The following is a 22,336-nucleotide window of genomic DNA, read 5'->3' as shown; positions in this document are numbered from 1 at the left end:
TTCCTGAATGTTTGTGTCTAATGTCTAATGCTCCTACTATCTCAGAAAAGTCTTCTTCCAAACAGTTACAGGTATGACAAATTTTTCTCCATAGATATTTTTAAAAATGCTGAGGAAAATTATTATGGATTTCAATTCCTCCTCTTCTTTTTCTGAGAATATGCTCTTTATGAACCCTCTTCTTTTTCTGAGAATAGCTTCTTTACAAACCAGAGGAACAATCAATCGCTACCATCTTCTCAATGAATCGTAATGCTAGTTCGTGTTATTTTAGTGCAAGAAAAGTAGGAAAGAAAAACTGGACACGACGAGGAAAAAAATCCTGGATACGATGTTTGTACATGGCATCCATGTCGTGGTCGTCAGAATGGATGCTGGTCATGAGATTGACCTTAAACGTAGAGGCTTTGCCATTGAAGGCAGGGAGGGCGTTTCATTGAAGCACGGAGAAGGAAACTCCATGTTCACGCAGGCAATGTTTAATTTGACGAGCCTTCTCTTAGCTTCCAAATGCCACCTTCATACGACTAATAGTACCCATACTTTTCTTAAAGAAAGGGGGACAGGCGCTGCTGAAGTGACGACGTGCTGAAGTGACGTGAACCTGCGCTGCTGCCCCCGCCTGCCCTGTGTTGCCTCCGCCTGTTTCGTTGCTGCTCCCGCCTGTTTCTTTGCTGCTCCCGCCTGTTTCTTTGCCTCTGCTGCCTTCACCTGCCCATCTGCTGCCTTCGTACCCCCCTTCGCCTGCCCAACTTCTGCCCTTCACTAGCTTTTCAGTCCCCGCCTGCCCTTCAGCTACCACCGGTAGTCCCTCTGCTGCCCACCACCTGCCTTTGCCTGCCCCTTTTGCTGCCCCTGCCAGCCCCCCTTTTGCTGCCCGGCCTGCCCTTCAGCTGCCCCCGTCAGCCCCTCTGCTGCCCCCCGCCTGCCTTCGCCTGCCCCCTTTTGCTGCCCCCGCCAGCCCCCCTTTTGCTGCCCCGCCTCCTCCTTTGCTGCCCGCCCCCTGCCTTCTTCAATCCCCGCCTGCCCCTCTGCTGCCCCCGCCTGCCCCTTTGCCCTTGCTTCCCCAGCTGCTCCCCACCTTTGCCCCCCTTCCTCTGCTCCCGTTTTCCCAGCAGCTATTTTATCTGGATTCAAGTCAGCCGCCTACTTTTCTGGATTGGTCTTATGGCTTTTTCTGCCGCGGCCAATCTCTCATCACCCCCACTGGCCAGGAGAATCATCAATTTTTCACAAGATGAGCTCACCTCTCTTCAGCACGACATTGACCTTGAGGTCCAGATTATCCTTATTGCGAGAGTTTATGGTTCCCACCCTTCTCGTTCATCACAGGCCCGTAAGTGGCTTCTAGCAGCTCTCCGTTTGGAGCTGATTGTGCACTTTCAGGATACTCGTTTACTTGGTCGAGGCTTCTTCCAGGTGGACTTTCATTCTTCAGAAGCTACTTCTCAAGCTTTGGCTAGCAGCCCCTTTCCTCTTGGTCCTAGAAAGATTTTCTTCTTTCAGTACCAGGTGGGCTTTGATCTAGTGGTGGAGGATCAGCGCCTTACCCCGGTCTCACTACAATTCCCTGCTCTTCCTCGGTCCTATTGGAAGCTTTTAGCTTCCATAGGGGCATCCTTTGGCCAGGTTCTAGAGGTACCAATCCTCCCGAGCTCTCCTGCCTGAGCTTCCGCGGCCATTACCACCACTCTTGATGGTGTACCGCGGGTCCTTGTGCTTGTTCCTGATCCATCGATTACTGATGATCATGTTATGCTTCAGAGACGTGACGGATCTCATTTTCGCCAGAGGATGGAAATTGCAGGCAGACCTGACCAGTGTCGGATTTGTCGTCGACAGGGTCACATTGCTAGAGATTGTCCTAGATCGAGGGGCCATGCTAGGAGGTGGCGTGGTCCTACCCATTAGAGGCCTTCTGCAGATGCCGAGACTCTTGCTTGCCTCATAGGATGTTGATCCTTTTTTGGAGGATGAGGCCTTGCAGGCACATGATCTGGATCCCTCACAGGAGGATGCTACATTACAGTTACGAGATGATTGCACCCTTGAGGATGATGTTGCACATTTGCATTGTCATGGTACCTCTCCAGTTCTAAGAACTAGCCCTGGCTTTTCCCCAAAGTGGGAGAAAGAAAGAAAGAAAGAAAGATTTTATTAACGTCTTCCAAAAGACCGAACTCGGCCTATGAGACAAATCAGTGTACCTGTGTGGGGTATCCTCTGTCATCCCAACAAAATGAAAAAGAGGTAAGGTTTACATTGTCAGATTTTCCCTCCCTTACCTATGCGAGACGTACTTCCGCCTCTAAAGGGGGTCCTTCGTCGACCACGAGATCTGGTCATTCCTACTCTGAGTCTTTATGAGGATTCTTAGGGGTTTTTTTCCGCGTCGACGGAAACAAATTGTAAAAACCCAGCTTCATTGTGCAGTCACAAGTGGACCTATGGATATATTGCTCTTGCAAGAGCATAAACTGGATGCTAGTCAGTGTGGGAGATTAGGCAAGCTTCTCTCGGGACACACCTTTTGGTCACTGGCTGTTGGTACCGAGGGTGGTGTTTGTATCTCTGTTTCAGCTTTGATCTTGCCTTGCATCATTGGACATGGTGTCATTTTGCCTGCGAGAGCGCAATGGATCCTTCTTATGCAGGGTACTACACGCATTGGTATTCTCAATCTCTATGCTTCTAACCATAGAGGTGAGAGGATTGCCTTTTGGAAATCTCTCACTACATTGATGCCTCTTGCCGACCATTGGATTATTGGTGGGGATTTTAACATGGTTGAGATGCCAACGGATAAAAGAGGTGGACATGAGGGCTTGGTGCATCCTCTTGAAACAGCATCTTGGGAGAGGTTTATACTCTCCATTCATGGTAGAGATTGTTGGCATGAGGATGACATTTTGAGGAGTCCATCCACTCTTCTTTATTCATGGTCTAACAGGAGAAGAGATGTAGGATGTATCTATGCACAGTTAGACAGATTTTATGTGGATGATTGGGTGCTTGACAGAGGTGGACATACTTTGATTGCTACAGGCACCTCCAAATCGGATCATTGCCCAGTGGTTTTATGTATTAGAGATCCGAATTGCGATGGATCAGCACCCCTTGTACGCATCCCTGATTATTTGTTTTCAGATGCAAAACTATAGCGTCGTATGCTTGATATTTGGAGATCTCATGACTTCGTACAGGTCTCTCAAAGCTTGGCCTCTGCTCTCTGTGATATTAGTGACTTTTATCACACATGTGCCTTGTCTAAGAGGCAAGAGGCCTTGGACTTAGAAAGCGCTATTGCACGTAGATTGGCTGCCTTGCAGAAAGAGCACGAGAAACATCCTCATGCTCAATGGGGTGCATATTCTTTATGTACTATTAGAGCAAAACTTCATCACTCTCTTCAGCAACGCGCGGAGTATCGTTTCCATGCCCAGGAATCCTTTTGGACACAGATGGGTGGTAGATGTATCAAACATTTCTTTTCTTCTCACGGCCCATCTCATGCCAGAGATAGTGCCAGGCAATTGCAGGATTCACATGGCACTCTTCACTCAGATCCTCTCATGGTTAGACAAATTGCCACCGATTTCTATTGCCAGCTTCTTAGTGCTGAGCCGCATTCTGATCTGAGACATGGGGCACAGAGGAAGGTTTGGAATGCATTGCCACATTTGATCACCGAGGAGATGTGTGCCGCTCTGGATGCCCCTTTTTCCACTATTTTTTGGGATGAGATTGGGGCTGAGATAACATGGGTTTTGCAGGAGATGTGGAACACAGGTTCTATGCCTTCTTCGTTCACTGGAGGGGCTTATTTATCTTATTCCTAAGAGCGGGGATAAGACATTGATTGGCCAGGGGAGACCTATCACCTTACTTGGGATTGCCTATAAGATTCTTGCTAAGGCAGTGAGTATCAGATTGCAGGCAATTTCGCAGGATGTTATTCATGATACCCAGAATGGATTCTTACACGACGGCAGGAGCATCTTTGATAACATTTTCTCGTTTTGGGAGGCCGTCGAATGGGCTAAAGCGAGCAATCAGCCCTTAGACATTCTGCTCTTGGATTTTGAGAAGGCCTATGATAGAGTGGATTGGGACTTTCTTGAGGGTACTCTTAGTCATATGGGCTTCTCTCAGAGATGGATCAAGGGAGTTTCATGCATGTATCGTGATGCCCATAGTAGAGTTCTTGCTTGCGGTGATAGAGAAGAGCAGTTTTAGATTTCTGGCTCATTACGACAGGGCTGTCCATTAGCCCCTTTATTATATATCATAGTTGCAGAGGCCATGAGCATCTTTGTCCGCTCCACTGCTGGTATTTCAGGATTGAGAATGCCTCTTCGTAGTCATGAGGAGTTGGTTGACTCTGAGTTAGCTGATGACACAACCTTGTTTTTGGAGGCTTCACATATATGCTTATGTTCCTTCCGGGTAGCACTAGAGGAGTTCTGTTTGGCAGCAGGGGCACTCGTTAATTGGCACAAATCTGTTGGTTTTTGGGTTAGTGATTCACTGAGAGTTGACTGGGGTGCAGAGCTTGGTTTTACTTGGATAAGCAGAGGATGTACTGCTAGGTATTTGGGATGCCAAGTTGGGATTGATATTTCTCCTGCACAGCAGTTTGCTCCGGTACTTATGAGTATCCGGAAGAAACTCCTCCATTGGAGCTCCAGGAGATTAGATTTAGGCTCCAGAGCTTTGGCGGCTAATCAGGTTTTGCTTGCCTCAGCTTGGTTTATTGCCTCTTGTTGGTGCTTCTCTCGTGCGTGCATTGGCCAATTGTGGAGATTTATCCGCAATTTTCTCTGGTCGGGTTTGGATGGCACCTCAGACACTCGTGCCAGGGTAGCCTGGCTCACAGTTATTCAGCCCAAAAGAGAGGGGGGCTTGAATATTATCGATCCGGATGTTCAATGCAGGGCGTTGCTTTGCAAACTTGTGGTCAGAGGTTTCCTACCAGGCACTGAGCCTTGGAAGGTTTTTTTCTTTTGTCAGATTTCCAGATGTACACCCAAGGTCGGGAGAGACTGGATGCCCAACACACGTTTTTTGTTCAGAGAGGCTGATATTAGGGCACCATCTTCCCCTCTTATTGTAGCCATTGTCAGAGCATGGAGAAGCATGAGATATTTTTTGCGACAAAGGCTTCCTAGGTCTTTGGACGAGGCTGACCGACAACCTATTATGTGGAACAAGTTCATTAGGGATGAGGCTGGTCGGCCACTTGGTGCATCTCGTTATATGCAATGGTCAGGATGGCAAGAGGCTGCTGACTAGACTTTGCCCACTCGACAGCTTTCCAGAAAGAAAAGACGTTATCAAATATACTCCTTCCTTGGAGGAACCCATTCTGGGTATCTTGGATAGTCCTTGTTGGAGAATCGGCTGCAACCTTATACTCAAGGCTTTAGCTAAGATTTTATATGTAGATTCAAGGAGGGTGATGGCTTCCATTGCTTGATGTCAGTCTTGTCCCCACTCTTGGGGATAAGGTGAATCAGCCCCTCCGTGAGGTATGGAGGCATCATACCCGACAACCACATTTCCTGAAAGGCAACAATGATAGCATCTCCAATATGATCCCAAAAAAGAATAAAGAATGTGGGAGAAAGACCATCATCTCCTAGGCATGAATCACTTGAAAGAGCATGCAGTGTGTGAAGGAATTTAATCCTTCAAGAAAGGGGCATCCAGGGAAGAACACATAGGATCTGAAATGAGACTGGGCATGCACTCTCAAATTTTCTGCCGTGCCACATCTCTGAGGGGAGAGGGCACCTCTGTAGTCAACAAAGACCGATAAAATTCTGAAGCAATACCCCTCACCTTATCGGGCTCAATCTGAACCTGACCCTGTGAATCCTGCAAGTACCTCACAGAATCCCTACTATGGGAAGGCCTGTGTGCTGAAAAAAACTCTTTGTTGCACAGACCCGATGGCCTCTAACATAGGCCAATATGCGCGAGGAAGACCTGGGAATCTGAGAGTAATCGGGAAACGGTTGCGATCTTCCTCAACAGCGTCAAAATAGCTGGAGTAGGGAAGAAAGAATATCTTCCTCGGGCCCAATGGCAAAGGGCTGCCCTTCAAAACCTCTGAGGCTGCGTCCTAAGAATCAAAATCCACTTGGAAGAAACCTCTTCCAAGCAACCTGACATCTCGAAAGTGTAGAGCGAGGTTGGAGGGCAGAGCTGCTAGGACCCAATCCTGAGCCTGGAGACGGGGCGGGTGAGATCCAAAGATTCTGGCAATGAGGGTCATTTTGGAGTCTTTTTCTATTTCCGCGTAGAGGACCGCGAGCTTGGCTTCGGAAAATACAATGGTTCGCCCGGCCGAGGGAGAATGATTAACCATGATGCTAATCGAGGAAAAAGGCCGACTTGAACCCGGATGAGGAACAATCCGAACCAAGGGGGAGGCGTTGAGGCGGAGGAAAGGAAAGGAGGGTGGAAAAGGGAAAACCAAAAAATAAAAAAAGGGGAAGCAAGGGGAAAAGGCTGGAAAGAACGAATAGGGGCGGGGGATGGCACAACAGTGCTGTGCAGAGGGAAGAGAAGGGCGGGCAGAGTGAGGGAAAGGCGAAATAGGGCGGGCAAAGGCAAGGAGGGGAGGCGGAGGAGGATGGGGGGCGGAGCAGGGAGAGAGCAGCGAAGCAGGAGGGAAACGATGGAGGAAGGAGGGGGCAGCGAAGGAGGAAGGAAGCGAAGGCAGATGAACAGAGGCAGAGGCGGAGGGGAGCGATTCAGGCAGCGAAGGAGGAAAGAGACGAAAGAGGAAAGAGGGGCGCAACAATGGAGGAAGGAAGCGAAGGCAGAGGAACAGAGGCGGAGGAAGGATCAGAGGCGGAAGGGAGCGAAACAGGGTTCGGGGAGCTTGCGGTTCGTACGAATTTTCTCACTTCCTTCTCCAGGGCTACTTCAAGCGGCACACATCAATTATTCCACTGCAAGTCATTGCAAGATACTCCCCACTGCACCACCTACATGATTCCACCTACCGATGCTCCAAGCTAAAAGGACTCTTCAGAGTGGGGAGCAGAGTCATTAAATCTAGTAGTCCACTCTCTATTGAGCAGTGAATCTTCTGTTTGGTGTCTAGCAAGTCTGTGTCGGCCTATCTCATTGTGACCACTGCGGAGTGCGCATGGTGCAACAGAGTGAGTGGTTAATGGATGACTTTTGAGTTGTGTTTACTTTTCTGTGTCTTGTCATTGTTTGCATTATTCGACGTGTGAGAAAGCTTCTTGTGTTAACCTGTGTGATCTCCTTCGCATGACTCTTTAACATATTGTACAGAGAGAACCATTTACTCCTTTGTGTGCCAGGCAGACCAACCTGCTACATTGATGTATTACCTTGTCTCATAGACCCTTCTGGATTTTCCAAGATGTTAAAACAAGTTGCCAATGAGGTGATAGCTCAAGTGGTGGAGGTGTTTGTCTAGGACCAGGTGGTCCTAGGTTCAAAAACGCCACATGGTGCTTCCTCAGCAGCATCTCCAATGGGTGGACAAAAAAGCACACAGGGGTGGTAAAAAATGGTAACTAGGGAAACGTGCGAAGGTTGAGGTGAGCTTGCGCTATTGTTTCCTGCACCCGCCTGCCTCACTGCTGCCCCCGCCTGCCCATTTGCAGCCCCGCCTGCCCGCCTGCCCGACTGCAGCCCCGCCTGCCCCATTGCTGCCCCATTGCTACCCCCGCTTGCCCCTTTTCTGCCCCAGCTGCTCCCGCCTCTGCCCACGTTCTTCTGCACCCGCCTCTATTTCAGCAGCAATTTATCTGGATTCAAGTCGGCCGCCCACATTTTTTTGATTGGCTTTATGGCTTCTTTTTCTGTAGCCAATCTTTCGTCATCCCCACTGGTCGGGAGAATCATCAATTTTTCACAAGACGAGCTCACCTCTCTTCAATACGACATTGATCTTGAGGTCCAGACCACCCTTGTGGCGAGAGTTTATGGTTCCCACCCCTCTCGTTCGCAAGCACGGCCATGAATGGCTTCTAGCAGCTCTCCCTTCGGAGCTAATTGTGCACTTCCAGGATACTCGTTTGCTCGGTCGAGGCTTCTTCCAGATGGACCTTCAATCTTCAGAAGCTAATTCTGAGGTTTTGGTTGGGAGCCCCTTCCCTCTTGGTCCTAGGAAGATTTTCTTCTTTTAGTGCTAGGTGGGCTTTGATCCAATCGCTGCCTTACCCCGGTCTCACTGCGGTTCCCTGCTCTTCCTTGGTCCTATTGGAAGCTTTTAGCTTCCATAGGGGCATCCTTTGGCCAGATTCTAGAGGTACCGAACCTTCCGAGCTCTCCCGCCTCAACTTCCGCAGCTGTAACCGCCACTCTTGATGGTGTACCTTGGGTCCTTGTGCGTGTTCCTGATCCATTGATTACTGACGATCATGTTATGCTTCAAAGACTTGAAGGATCTCATTTCCCCTAGAGGATGGAGATTGCAGGTAGACCTGATGAGTGTCGGATTCATCGTCGACAGGGCCACATTGCTAGAGATTGTCCCAGATCGAGGAGCCGTGCTAGAAGGCCGCGTGGTCCTACCCATCAGATGCCTTCTGCAATTGCCGAGACTCTAGTTGCTCCTTGGCCAGAGCAGACCACACAACATTGGGTTGTGGTTAGGGATGGCAGGCACCCTCGGACCCCCGTACCTGCCCCTTCACCCACACCCCTTGTGGAGCACCCTAACCCTTATGCAGCTCTTGCCCCAGAGAATTTTGATTTTTCTTTGGAGGATGAGGCTTTGCAGGCACATGATCTGGATCCTTCCCAGGTGGATGCTTTATTACAGTTACAGGATGATTGTATCCTTGAGGATGATGTTGCGCATTCGCATTGTCATGGCACCTCTCCAGTTTTGAGGACTAGCCTTGGCTTTTCCCCGGAGTGGGAGAGAGAGGTAAGGTTTACATCGTCAGATTTTCCCTCCCTTACCTATGCGAGATATACTTCTGCCTCTAAAGGAGGTCCTTCGTCGACCACGACATGTGGTCCTTCCTACTCTTAAGTCCTGAGGATTGTATCTTGGAAGATTCTAGGTCTTTGGGGTTTTTTTCCGCGTCGGCGGAAACAAATTGTAAAAACCCAGCTTCATTGTGCAGTCACAGGTGGACCTATGGATGTATTGCTCTTGCAAGAGCATAAACTAGATGCTAGCTAGTGTGGGAGATCAGGCAAGCTTCTCTCGGGACACACTTTTTGGTCACCAACTGTTGGTACCAAGGGTGGTGTCAATATCTTTGTTTCAGCTTTGATCTTGCCTTGCATCATTGGACATGGTGTCATTTTGCCTTTGAGAGTGCAGTGGATCCGTCTTATGCAGGGTACTACATGCATTGGTATTCTCAACCTCTATGCTCCTAACCACAGAGGTGAGAGGATTGCCTTTTGGAAATCTCTCACTACATTGATTCCTCTTGCCGACCATTGGATTATTGGTGGGGATTTTTACATGGTTGAGATGCCAACGGATAAAAGAGGTGGACAAGAGGGCTTGGTGTGTCCTCTGGAAAGAGCGTCTTGGGAGAGGTTTATACTCTCCATTCATGGCTGAGATTGTTGGCATGAGGATGACATTTCAAGGAGACCATCCACTCTTCTTTATTGATGGTCTAACAGGAGAAGAGATGCAAGATGTATTTATGCACGGTTAGACAGATTTTGTGTGGATAATTGGGTGCTTGACAGATTTTGTGTGGATAATTGGGTGCTTGACAGAGTTGGGCATACTTTTATTGCTACAGGCACCTCTAAATCGGATCATTGCCCAGTGGTTTTATGTATTAGAGAGCTGAATCGCCATGGATCAGCAGCCCATGTACGCATCCCTGATCATTTGTTTTTAGATGCAGAGCTATCGCGTCGTATGCTTAATATTTGGAGATCTCATGATTTCTCACCACAGGCCTCTGAAAGCCTGGCCTCTGCTCTCTATGATGTTGGTGACTTTTATCACACACGTGCCCTGTCTAAGAGGCAAGAGGCCTTGGATATAAAAAGGACTATTAGACATAGATTGGCTGCCTTATAGAAAGAGCAAGAGAAACATCCTCATGCTCAATGGGTTGCAGATTCTTTATGTATTGTTAGGGAAGAACTTCATCACTCTCTTGAGCAGCGTGCGGAGTACCGTTTCCATGCCCAGGAATCCTTTTGGACACAGATGGGTGGCAGATGTAACAAACATTTCTTTGCTACTCAGGGCCCATCTCATGCCAAAGATAGTGTCAGGTAGTTGCAAGATTCACACGGCAGTCTTCACTCAGATCCTCTTATGGTTAGACAGATTGCCACTGATTTCTATCGCCAGCTTCTTAGTGCTGAGCCGCACTTTGATTCGAGACACAGAGCACAGAGGAAGGTTTGGAATGCATTGCCACATTTGATCATTGAGGAGATGTGTGCTGCTTTGGATGCCCCTTTTTCTATGTAGGAGTTCAATCATTCTCTTCATGCCTTACCTCATGGTAAGTGTCCAAAGGAGGATGGCCTCTCCCCTGTTTTTTTCATTACTTTTTGAGATGAGATTCAGGCTAAGATCACATTGTTTCTCTAGGAGATGTGGGACACAGGTTCTATGCCTTCTTCTCTCACTGAGGGGCTTATTTATCTTATTCCTAAGAGTGGGGATATGACATTGATTGGCCAGTGGAGACCTATCACCTTACTTGGGACTGCTTATAAGATTCTAGCTAAGGCAATGAGCATCAGATTGCAGCCAATTTTGTAGGATGTCATTCATGATACTCAGAATGGATTCTTAGACAACAGGAGTTTCCTTGATAACATTTCCTCGTTTTGGGAGGCCGTCAAATGGGCTAAAGCGACCAATCAGCCCTTAGCCATTCTGCTCTTGGATTTTGAGAAGGCCTATGATAGAGTGGATTGGGACTTCCTTGAGGGTACTCTTTGCCATATGGGCTTCTCTCAGAGATGGATCAACGGAGCTTCATGCATGTATCGTGATGCCCACAGTAGAGTGCTCGTTTGCGGTGATAGAGGAGAGCGCTTTCAGTATTGTCACTCAGTACGGTAGGGTTGCCCTTTAGCCCCATTATTATATATCATAGTTGCAGAGGCCATGAGCATCTTTCTCTGCTCCGCTGCTAGTATTTCTGGATTGAGGTTGCCTCTTCGTAGTCAAGAGGAATTTGTTGACTATGAGTTAGCTAATGACACAGCCATGTTCTTGGAGGCTTTACATATATGCTTATGTTTCTTCCGGGTAGCACTAGAGGAGTTCTGTTTGGCAGTAGGGGCACTCAATAATTGGCACAAATCTATTGGTTTTTGAGTTAGTAGTTCACTGAGAGTTGCTTGGGGTGCAGAGCTTGGTTTGACTTGGATCAGTAGAGGATGCACTGCTAGATATTTGGGATGCCAAGTTGGGATTGATATTTCTCCTGCACAGCAGTTTGCTTCGGTACTTATGAGTATCGGGAAGAAGCTTCTCCATTGGAGCTCCAGGAGATTAGATTTAGCTTCTAGAGCTTTGGTGGCTAATCAGGTATTGTTTGCCTCAGCTTAGTTTATTTTCTCTTGTTGGTGCTTCTGTCGTGCGTGCATTGGTGAATTGCGGAGATTGATCCGCAATTTTCTTTGGTCGGGTTTGGATGGCACCTTAGACACTCGTGCTAGGGTAGCTTCGCTCACAGTTATTTAGCCCAAACGAGAAGGGGGCTTGAAAATTATCGATCCGGATGTTCAGTGTAGGGCGATGCTCTGCAAATTGTGGTCAGAGGTTTCCTACCAGGCACTGAGCCTTGGAAGGATTTTTTCTTGTCTCAGATTTCTGGATAGACACCCCGGGTTGGGAGAGACTGGATGCCCAACACATGATTTTTGTTCATAGAGGCTGATATCAGGGCACCATCTTTCCCTCTTATTGCAGCCATTGTCAGAGCATGAGATCTTTTTTTTTGCGACAAAGGCTTCCTAGGTCTTTGGATGAGGCTGACCAACAACCTTTTATGCGGAACGAGCTCATCAGGGATGAGGCCGGTCAGCCACTTGGTGCATCTCGTTATATGCAATGGTCAGGATGGGAGAGATGTGCATACACAGTTCTTGCTTGGAAGACCTTTAAGAGTCTTCCGGCGGATTGGAAGGCTGCATCCATTCAGCATCTTAGGGGCTCTTGCGTTCGTATTGATCAGATTGATGTAGCTATTCCACATGAGTGTCTCTCTGGGACCTTTCATGGAGACTATCATCCGAGTTGGCTGGGTGTTTTTTTGAGGATAGGCATACCTCTGCAGGTCATTGCTCTCCCGGGCCAGGAGGCTACAGATTGCATCATTTACTCTATCATGCCTGGAGGGAGATCGAGGAGAAGTAGTATGGAGGAGATCATCCCAGATACTAGGCTTAGTCCAGTGAGGATTGTTGGTCGTTCGGGGAAAAGCATTGGTTCATTGACCCTTCTCCTCAGATAGTGACTCATGACTCTTGGTGTTTGTGGTTAAATGGTGGTAGTCCTATCAGATATCTTCAGTGGGGTCCAGGAGAGTGGGAGTGGATTGATGCGTTCGATCCTTTGAAAAACTTCCTTTTGTCAGTTTCACCATCTGGAATGCCAGGCTTCTCCTCACTCGACAGATGCATAGAATCCCTAGTCTCAGGCCTCATTGGGAGAGCTATGATATTTCTACAGTGATAAAGCACAGATATTGGCATAGACTTTGGCACTCGTAACAGAAGAAGCCAGATCGCATCATGATGCTCTTCACTGGTTGAAATCACCTTACATATTGGGGTGATTCTATTCCTTTCCCGGCTCATAGCTGTGATTGTTGTATGTCTTTTTCATACTTTATAGAAGTCTCTTTCTGAAAAAAAAAAATGGTAACTAGGGGAGGATCTTGGGCCTAAGGCCATTTGGGGTGCGGGGGTGCGGGGGGTGGTGTTGAAGATTTCTTTTTTCCTTCTTGGACCAGCCATACCGTAAAGTGGGAGACCCCCTATGGAATAACTACCGGCCTATCCTCATGTGTCACACATTGGCCAAATTATATGGGGCAGTTTTGGAGGGTCATGTCAGCTTGTCGGTGGGAGGACACCAATTAAGAGCCACCGGCTAGGCAAGCTTCTGGAGGAACTAATCCACATTAGATCACATTATCGCCCTCCAGGCGATCATTGAGGAGGCAAGAGCACAGAGGTAGCAAGTCTATCGTTGCTTTGTGGACTTCACGAAAGCCTTTGAGTCAGCTCCATGGTCACAGCTATTTGCTTACCTATATGAATTGTAGTTTCCCCAAAAAATGAAATGGGGAGTGATGACATTGTGTATGAGTCAGTATAGGCACGGTATGAGTGCCTGGGGGCATGTTTGGTGAGATATGTGGTATTATTGGGGTCGAATAGGGCTGCCCACGGTTGTGAGCTCCCCGTCTGCTGCTGAATGCAGCACCGCCTACCTCGCCCTCCTCTGTGTGCCCTTGCTTCTCCCTCCTCTGCCCACCTCCTCCCCCGTTCCCCAGCTGCTGAACACTGCGCCCCCTACCTTTTCCTCCTCTGTGTGCCCTTGCTTCTCCCTCCTCTACCTGCCTCCTCCCCTCCTCTGCTGTTGGCCTTCCCCCTTTTCGTTGCCTACCTTCCTCTGCCTCGCCCTCCTCTGTGTGCCCCTGCTTCGCCCTCTTCTGCCCATTAGCCCCCTCCCCCCCCCCACCCTTCCCTTCTTCCCCCCCCCCCCCCCCCCCCCCCCCCCTCTGTGGCACGCTGCCTGCCATTAGCCCCTTCTGTTGTGCCTTCTTCTAGCCCTTCCTGTCTCTTCTTCCTTCTTGCTTCCCTACCTCCGCTTGCTGCTTGGCCATGGTTTTGAGCCTCCCTCCTCATTTTCCCATTTAGCCTTAGCATCGGGAAGTTTTTCCTAGTGTTCAAGTCAACCTTTTTTCGATCAGATTAGCATCACGACTAATTATCAACAAACCACAACCACCCCCCCCCCCCTCTCAAATTTCCCTCCAACTTCTCTCAGATTTCCCGCTCTTCCATAGGAGCTACATTTGGTGAAGGCTTGGAAGTACCTATCCTTCCAAGGCTACCCTCATCTGCTTCCGCAACCTTTGAGGTCCTGACAAGATCAGTGTTGTATTTGCCGCCATAATGGTCATATTGCTAGAGATTGTCCTTGATCCAAAGGCCGCATTAGGAGGCAACATGGACATGTTCATCAGATGTCTCCCCCTACTGCCGCTCCTGCACCTCAGCATACTACGCAATGATGGGTGATGGCTTTTCCTTGGTTTTGAGCCTCCCTCCTCATTTTTCCCATTTAACCTTAGCATTGGGAAGTTTTTCCTAGTGTTCAAGTCAGCCTTTTTTCGATCAGATTAGCATCATGACTAATCATCACCCCCCCCCCCCTCTCTCAAATTTCCCTCCAATTTCTCTCAGATTTCCCGCTCTTCCTCTGGTTGTTTGGAAGATTTTTCTTCCATAGGAGCTAAATTTGGTGAAGTCTTGGAAGTACCTATCCTTACAAGGCTACCCTCATCTGCTTCCACAACCTTTGGGGTCCTGACAAGATCAGTGTTGTGTTTGCTGCCAGAATGGTCATATTGCTAGAGATTGTCCTTGATCCAGGGGCCGCATTAGGAGGCAATGTGGACATGTTCATCAGATGTCTCGCCCTACGGCCGCTCCTGCACCTCAGCTACTACACAATGATGGGTGATGGTTAGGGATGACAGACGTCCCTGGACCCCCATCCCTGCACCGGCGCCTATGCACTCAGTGGAACACCCTTACCCCGTTGCATCCCTGGCTATAAATGATGATGACTCTGCATAGGATGAGGATGCTTTGCAGTTGGGTTGTCATGGTGATGTGGATGCATTGTAGCAGGAATGTAATGATGATGATACGTCACATTTTGCATTGCAGCTGGATTGTAATGATGATGCTACATTACGATCCCATTCTCCCATTCTTGAGAAGGGAAAGTATTTCTCCCTGGAATGGGAAGAAAAGGTTCTCCTTGGAGAATTTCCCCTCCCTCACTGATGCAAGACGCATTCCCACCTTGAAAGGGGGTCCTTCATTGACCGTGAGATCTGGTTGCAGCTCTCAGTTTTTGTCTTCATGAGGATTCTCATGGAACATACAGCGGCTTGGTGGTGTTTTTCGGTGTTGTCGAAAAGAGCTTATCAAGAACCAGCTTCACTTTGCAGTCACGGAAGGTTCTATGGACATTTTGCTCTTGGAGGAGCATAAACTTGATGCTAGCCAATGTGGTAGATCTGACAAGTTATTATCCAGTCACAGCTTTTGGTCGGGAGCTGTAGGGACCAAAGGTGGTATATGTATTTCAGTGTTAGCCCCTATCTTGCCTTGCCATCATTGGCCATGGTGTCATTCTACCTGCTAGAGTGCAGTGGATTATCATTATGCAGGATGGAAAACACATTGGAAATCAGTGACGATCCTCTCCCACGAAGTCAATTTTCCATCACTCAAACGGAGCCCAAGCGAGGGGCGGTTGGATGGTGGGTTTGGGTCCACATCGTTGGCAAATGTTGCAGCTCTGAACATATGCTTTGCTGTCTTTGAACATGCTGGGTCACCAAATGCGAGAAAGAAATATGTGTTCCATTGTAGTGACCACCAGAAAGTCCAACATGAGCATCCTCCACCAAGTGTGGAACCTCATGAGGACTGGCACAGCACTGCAGGATGCCCTCATGATTGGCTTTGCAGATTTGCGCACCCACGAGTTGGGTACAGCTGGCTCTTGAGGAGTAGTCACCTTTTTGTCCTTTGGGGACATACCTGTGGGAAAAGAGCCTACAGAGAGCAGGGCAAGCACATTGCCAAAAGCACATTGTCAGGAAGGTCATCGTCAATACTTGCAGATGTGGCGGGTTCACCACTATTTATGGAGGGAAAGGTGATCCACCATGACATGATGCTTGCGTAGTTGGAGTAGGATGTCAAAATCAAATTCTTGGAAGAGAAGCCATCTCCAGACTCGGCTAGCCACCTGGTGCTTGTTGAGAAGATATTTCAAGGCATGATGGTCGATGATGACGATGAGAAGTGGACACCCAAGAGATTGTGATTGAAACTTTTGAAGTGCATAGATGATTGCCAAGCCTTCACACTCCCTTGTGTTGTTATTTCTCTCAGCTTGGTTGAGTAGCGGCTGGCATAGTAGACAGGCCTGTCCAGCTGAAATTCAGTGCTAGGTTGGGTAAGAACATCACCAACCATAGTTTGACTGGCATCAATGTTGACATGGAACGTGGCAGACCAATCTGGTGGAATGAGGATGGACTTCTGTGAGGCGCTTCTTGAGATAGTTAAAGGTAGTGGCCTCAGGAGTGGACCACTGGAATGTTGTGGAAGGGCTCACTAGGAGGCAGGTGAGGGGCAAGGCAATGTCAGCATACATTCTGATAAAGCACCTGTGATAGCTAGTGTTGCCAACAGAGATGTGCATGCACATGAACATGTCTAATCCCAAGGCTCAAGCTAATCTCTGATTTGCAGCAGATAAGACATCAGGATTTGAGCATTAGCAGCTGTCAGAAGCATGAGGAGGCATGATGTGTGGACCAGGACCCTGTCGTCCAGGATTTTAGCATCCTCCTCCCATCAGAGCTACCTGCTTCTCGATTATGGTTGCGTGAAGTGCTTACAGTTGCATCTCGAACATGATAGGAGCTAGCATTGGTGTTGTGACTTGCACCTGTTCCTTTGTTACAATGTCTATCAATGCATGCTTTAGTCACTGTGCCAACTCATTAACATCTACTCCTAGTGATGATTGCATAGCTATTGACATGTTTGCATCTGCACTATATGAGATTTGCATGACATCTATGTGTGGCAATGGCATTTGCTTACAAACGGGCATATTGGTAGATGCATCCATAGCCGCCATGGGCATGCATTCAGTTTGAGGCATAGGCATTGTCACACTTACCAACATAGTCATTGTTTATATTATAGAGATTTTGCAACCCTTCACCTGCATATCTGCGGCATTGGCACACTTACCAGCATAATCATATCTGATATTGTTGAGAGTGGTATTGTGGCTTGCGACCCTTCACTTACATTACATCTGCTTCTTTGCTCTTTTTAGTGTCCATCTGTGCACCTAGCACATGTTGTGCTTCTAAGAATTTAATATGCTCAAGACCAGTTTATTCATGCATCTTTGTGGTTGCCTCCATCCCAAAGTTTTACGTTGAAGCGGATGGTGGAGACTATGGTTGATTCTCAAAAAGGCTCCAGAATAGACAGTGGCGATGGTGATCTAGGTTGTATGGCAATCTTCTCTGGTGATGTAGTCATAAGATGCTGTATGCTTGTGGGAATGCATGGTCCACAATATTACGGGAAAGACGAGATGCATCTGCAGACTTTTCTTCAATTGAAGTGTCTCCTAGAGCCTTCTTTTGGGCACTGGTGATCATCCGTGAAAAGAGGGGCGGGGGGGGGGGGGGGGGGGGGGGGGTCGTTTCACGGATGGTTGGAGAGGGAGACTCCTGAGGAAGGAGGGGAGGTGATTAGGAATGGATGCGGTGACAAGGGGTACGCTCCTCCCATTGGGACAAGGTGGAAAAGTGTAGTCTGTGGATGGAGAAGCACAAATGCCGGCTCTCTGTGTGGGAGAGTCTCACGGGTATAGTGATCCTTAGAGCCTGGGCAGCTGTGGCAGGGTGGTGATCCTTCAGGCAGGGGGCATTTGCTTTGGTAGTGACCATACTCACCACATCTGTAACAGAGTATTGGCTGTGTGCGGGGTCAAGGCAGACAAGGTGGGCAAGTTGTTGCTGCTAGGGTGGAAGCTGGAGGATTGGGGATGAGACATGGAAGAGTTGATGGGATTGGTGGGTGTAGGTGGGTGCCGGGATTGGTGGGTAGTAGATAGGAGTGTAGGGGCCTGCCAAGCGACTGGCAGCTGTGGTTGCTGGTGGGAACGGCTGCTGTTGGCGGTGTAACTGGCGGAACCCCTTAAAGTGATAGTGGTCTTTGTCGTCATGACCACACCTTCCTCATAGTGTTGCAATATTTCCTTCTCGGACACTTATATGGACTTTGACTGACGGCTTGACAGATGCCACACCAAACTGTTCTTTTGGCTTTCTGTGTAGCCTTGAGCTCTTTATCCCCTTCTGGAGCTTGGCAAGACTACCTTCTTCTTGTTGAGCTTTTTGAAGCTCAAGAGCTTCTAGCTCATGCTTGAGTTGATCTTCTTCCTTGTGGGCCTTCTGGAGTTTGATAGCTTCCAAGTTCATTTGGAGCTTGGTCACACTGTCATTGGCAGTGGTGGTGGACCCCGGAGTGCCAGACCCTCCATTTCCATCACCTTCGAACAAGAGACGTGCATTGTCAAGTTGAGCGGTAGGTCCTTGGAACTCCTGCAAGGTAGCGCATGGTCTAAGGTTCTGTAGAATCTTTTGTTGAGTGGCTTAATGGAGAGTCTGGTTTACCCATTGATGCACCATGAGGTCACTTGGATGGGCAGGCAAGCGGGTCTCCAAGACAGTCGCTTGTGTCATGTGCTCGGAAACTGTTTCACTGAGAAGTAGCTTCAACAAGTGGTGGAGTTCTTGCAACACCACTGTTAAGTTGGCAAAAATTTTCACGGGAAACTGACTGAACCATTTGTCAAACGACCCCTCCAAGGTGGAAGGAAAGAGTAACACATAGGCATCCTCCCTGTTCCAACCCTCTGCTTCTACTCATTGGCAAAAACCCAGCAGATGGTTGTCGGCGTCCTCTGTAGCAGTTCCTTTGAAGGTTGGCAGCTTGACATTCACACGTCCCAGCACAGTTGCCAGGGATTCATACCTACTGCCATCCCAAAAACAAACAACCATTTTCCCTTGTTATTAAAGTCACATCTTTATAGAGTGGTCGGGATAACCATGATCTACTCAAACTTGTATTAAAGTCTTTCTTTGTGAAAAATCTTTTTTGGAAGCATATGTCAATCGAATAATATAGGTTGTACTTTTTTTTGCGAAGAGACATTACTCACACTACCCCATCTTGTGGAGTGAGAGGAGGGGGAGATTCGAACTTGCACCATCCTTGGCTAGATTGCTCGAGCCACTAGTCAAGATGGCCAATGCCCCACCCCGAATATAGGTTGTACTTGAAAGACAAGATAATAATCATGAGTCCAAGTATCTTGGTATATATAAGAGTTGCACAAGTAGGTTTTGCACTACAAGAGAGGAAAAGGAACACAAACAAAACTAGAGTAGACCTAGTAAATGGCACGGAGTGCACGTAGCCAATGAAGAGGTTGGTTGTAGGTAGATACTTCCATCAATGGATCACCAGCTTGGAGTGCCACTTGACAACCGGCCAGCACTTGTGGTTGGATGGATGGCACTAGTCAGTTCGACATTTGTTGGCTGGACAGCAGGCACTTGTCAGCTGGATGTTTCCACCGGGCAAACTGACGGGCTACATCAGGCTGCCTTTGTGTGTCATCAGTGTTGGCCATTGTCGGGTTTCAAAGGTTAAGGGGGTGTGCTGAAAGTGTAACCTTGACCCCCTCCGTGGTGAACACATGGCAAAAGTGATTTGGGGAATAATCCCAGAAGTGAAACAAGGAAAGCTTGGTGAAGAGATAAGGGTAGAGAAGATAAGGAGTCCTAGTCCCTGTGCATGTTTTGGGGTTGAGCGTCCTTGGCCGGTAGCAGCTAGGAGGTGGGGGTGGGATCTTTGTACTTGGTTGGCTCTGTGGTGGTTTTTTGACAGTGGCTACTTTTTGTACGTATATGGTTATCTTGTCCCTTCATAGGATCACACCATAGCATATGTAGCTAGTTGTTTCAATTTATTTTTCCATGATCTAATTATTTCATGGAACCATTGTAACTCATTTTGGTCTCATAGTCCCGTCAGGTCTTTCATAGACGTTCAAAATTTCTTTCTTTCTTTCTCCTTTTGTTACTGTAAATATGCATGAAGGACAGGTACATATAAAGAAATCTCAATGATATTCTACTCTTCACAGATTTTTTGGACCATAGCTCTTTGATACAATGGTCATTCACAAGTATAGATAGCAGCTTTGTCATATGCCCTGAGGGTTTCCTTCTATCATTAGATACAGGTATGGAAAGGCTTTTCACAGTATGCTTGTTTGTTTTAAGAGCATGTATTATATTAGATCCGAGGGTGCGAATTTGTGCCCCTTGATCTGATCACCACTTGGGCTGACTACAGGCATGCTTGATAGTATTTGCTCCCTTCGTACAGTGGAATGTTGCATAAGGTTTTTATGATTGACTTGTTTTCTTGTTTTTTTGTTTTACTTTAAATTGGAACTCCACAGATGTTTGCAAGTATACCCCGAGCAATCCTTGTGGGCAAACAAAGGACAATCCAAAAGTCATTCCATCCCTTCCGTTTGCTTACTATGATGACACCACAAAATACACAAATATCTATGATACACAATTTGATAACTGTCATAGTTCAGGTCCAGACGTTGTGTTCCAATATACAGCAAGTATGGACATGGTAAATATTCCTGAAAGCCTAATTGGAGATATTATTTGATGATAGCATCTACAATGGTAAGGTGTACATTGATGAAAGTGAAATTTGTTATAGTACATTTTTTTGGGGGGTGGCAAAATAAGGATTGTGATAGCTTTCAACGTGCTTGGTTTAATAAACGAGATTAGGAAGATTCATGCAAGGATTAAAGGGAAAACATCTACCGCCAATTCTTTGAACTTGATCACTCAGTCTGCTCCTTACACTCACATCCTAGCTTGTTGCACAAGTACACCAAAAACTCCTTCCCTGAACACACCGCTCTACCACCAGATCCCCTTGTGGATGCATGCCTCAAAACAGTTGGTATAATATGATTGTTGGGTCACTTCCCTGCACCTCCTGCAAGAGCAAGCGATGGGGTAAATCGTGAAACATGAAGCGCAACAGATTTTCTGACGCCTCACTCGAAGTAACAAGCGAGCCTTTTTAGTTAAACGTGAGAATAAAGTATACCAACTTTTTCCGAGCACCATGTGCCCAACCAACCACCCCTTGTCCCACCACCTGACCCTCGCCCCACCTCATCGACCCTCTACACTGTTTCTAATGTCACTACAGCCATACACATGGCAAAAGTGTTTCTCTGTCTGAGGGCAGCATTCTAAAGCTGTGTTAGACCTTGGCTTGAAAAAAAAAAAAAAAAAACACCTCCGAAACAAGTGTGCTCAGGATAATAAGGGTTTACTAGTGGAGCACTTGCACACGCATATGTTGTGACACTCTTGCCCCTTTGTTGGCACACATGTTCAACCAAGCTTTATGCCATGGTCTCTCATTTTCTCGATCCACCAACATCATCACCCCATCCTGAAGAACGGGAGAACCCATCAGATTTCGGTGAATATAGGGCTATCATGATTGGCCACGCATTGGCTAAGCTTTATATATCTATGCTAGAGTTGGAACTTATCTCCTTGGTGGAGATTCATGGGTACAGGGCCACAAGGCAAGCGTTTTTTTTGTAACTACACGAGCTATGTGTGAACATCCTTGGGCACCGTCTCGTTAACAATACGCATGTCAACACTTAGAATGTAATAGCCACAATGCACAAACAAGTTAAAGATACATCACTGCACAAGATAATCTGCAAGAGACAAGCACTACTCAGTACACCACCACTAGGGCCGCGAACAGTCCAACAACCAACCCCCCTCCCTCCCCCCTTAATACTGAAGTATATTATTGGAGTATTTCAATTTGTACAAAGTTCCAAGGGCTTGCCAGCTAGATAATCCAATGCAATGCAAATACGAAGACAAGTTACCCAAACAAAAGTGTGTTGGAGTAGATTGTCGATGTTGGACTCGTTAAATGAGTCAAAGTAGCCTGGCCCACCAGTCTCATACACCTGGAGGGGAGTGAACGTGGAACTGTCATTCTGAGACCACGCACAAACAAGCGCTCTCATACTAGAGACTAGCTCACACCTTCATAGAGACCATGGCTCAAGAATCCCTCGCGCAAGTGCGCAAACAAGTACATGCACACGAATAGGTACAAGTACACACAGGTACTTGCACATGAATAGGTACAAGTACACACTGGTACTTGCACATGAACAGGTACAAGTACAGAAACAGGTACTAGGACACGGTTTCCAATAGCAAATACTCAAAACGTACTGAAGGTATAATAGGGTTTCCATCACGTGCTGAAGGTACAATAGGGTTACCATCCCTACTCTCAGGTCTCATTGGGAGAGCTATGATATTTCTCTAGTGATACAGCGCAGATATTGGCATAGACTTTGGCACTCATACAGAAGGAGACAGATCTC

The 22,336-nt window shown here is 47.5% G+C and overlaps 1 protein-coding gene across 1 annotated transcript in view; it reads left to right on the top strand.

Moving 5' to 3' along the window:
- LOC147605212 (uncharacterized) overlaps nt 1-22,336 on the top strand; it is a 227,846-nt gene that overhangs the window by 159,017 nt on the left and 46,493 nt on the right. Inside the window, exons 10-11 of the mRNA XM_086794043.1 lie at nt 20,006-20,104; nt 20,327-20,514. Of these exons, the coding sequence (XP_086650169.1) occupies nt 20,006-20,104; nt 20,327-20,514 (287 nt within the window). The remainder of the gene's footprint in view (nt 1-20,005; nt 20,105-20,326; nt 20,515-22,336) is intronic.

This window comes from Cibotium barometz, chromosome 60 (assembly GCF_041138505.1).
Source record: "Cibotium barometz isolate CiBa-2024 chromosome 60, ASM4113850v1, whole genome shotgun sequence".
Taxonomy (NCBI): Eukaryota; Viridiplantae; Streptophyta; class Polypodiopsida; order Cyatheales; family Cibotiaceae; genus Cibotium; species Cibotium barometz.
The sequence above is the reverse complement of the archived record's forward strand: the minus strand, read 5'-3'. Positions and strand labels throughout refer to the sequence as shown.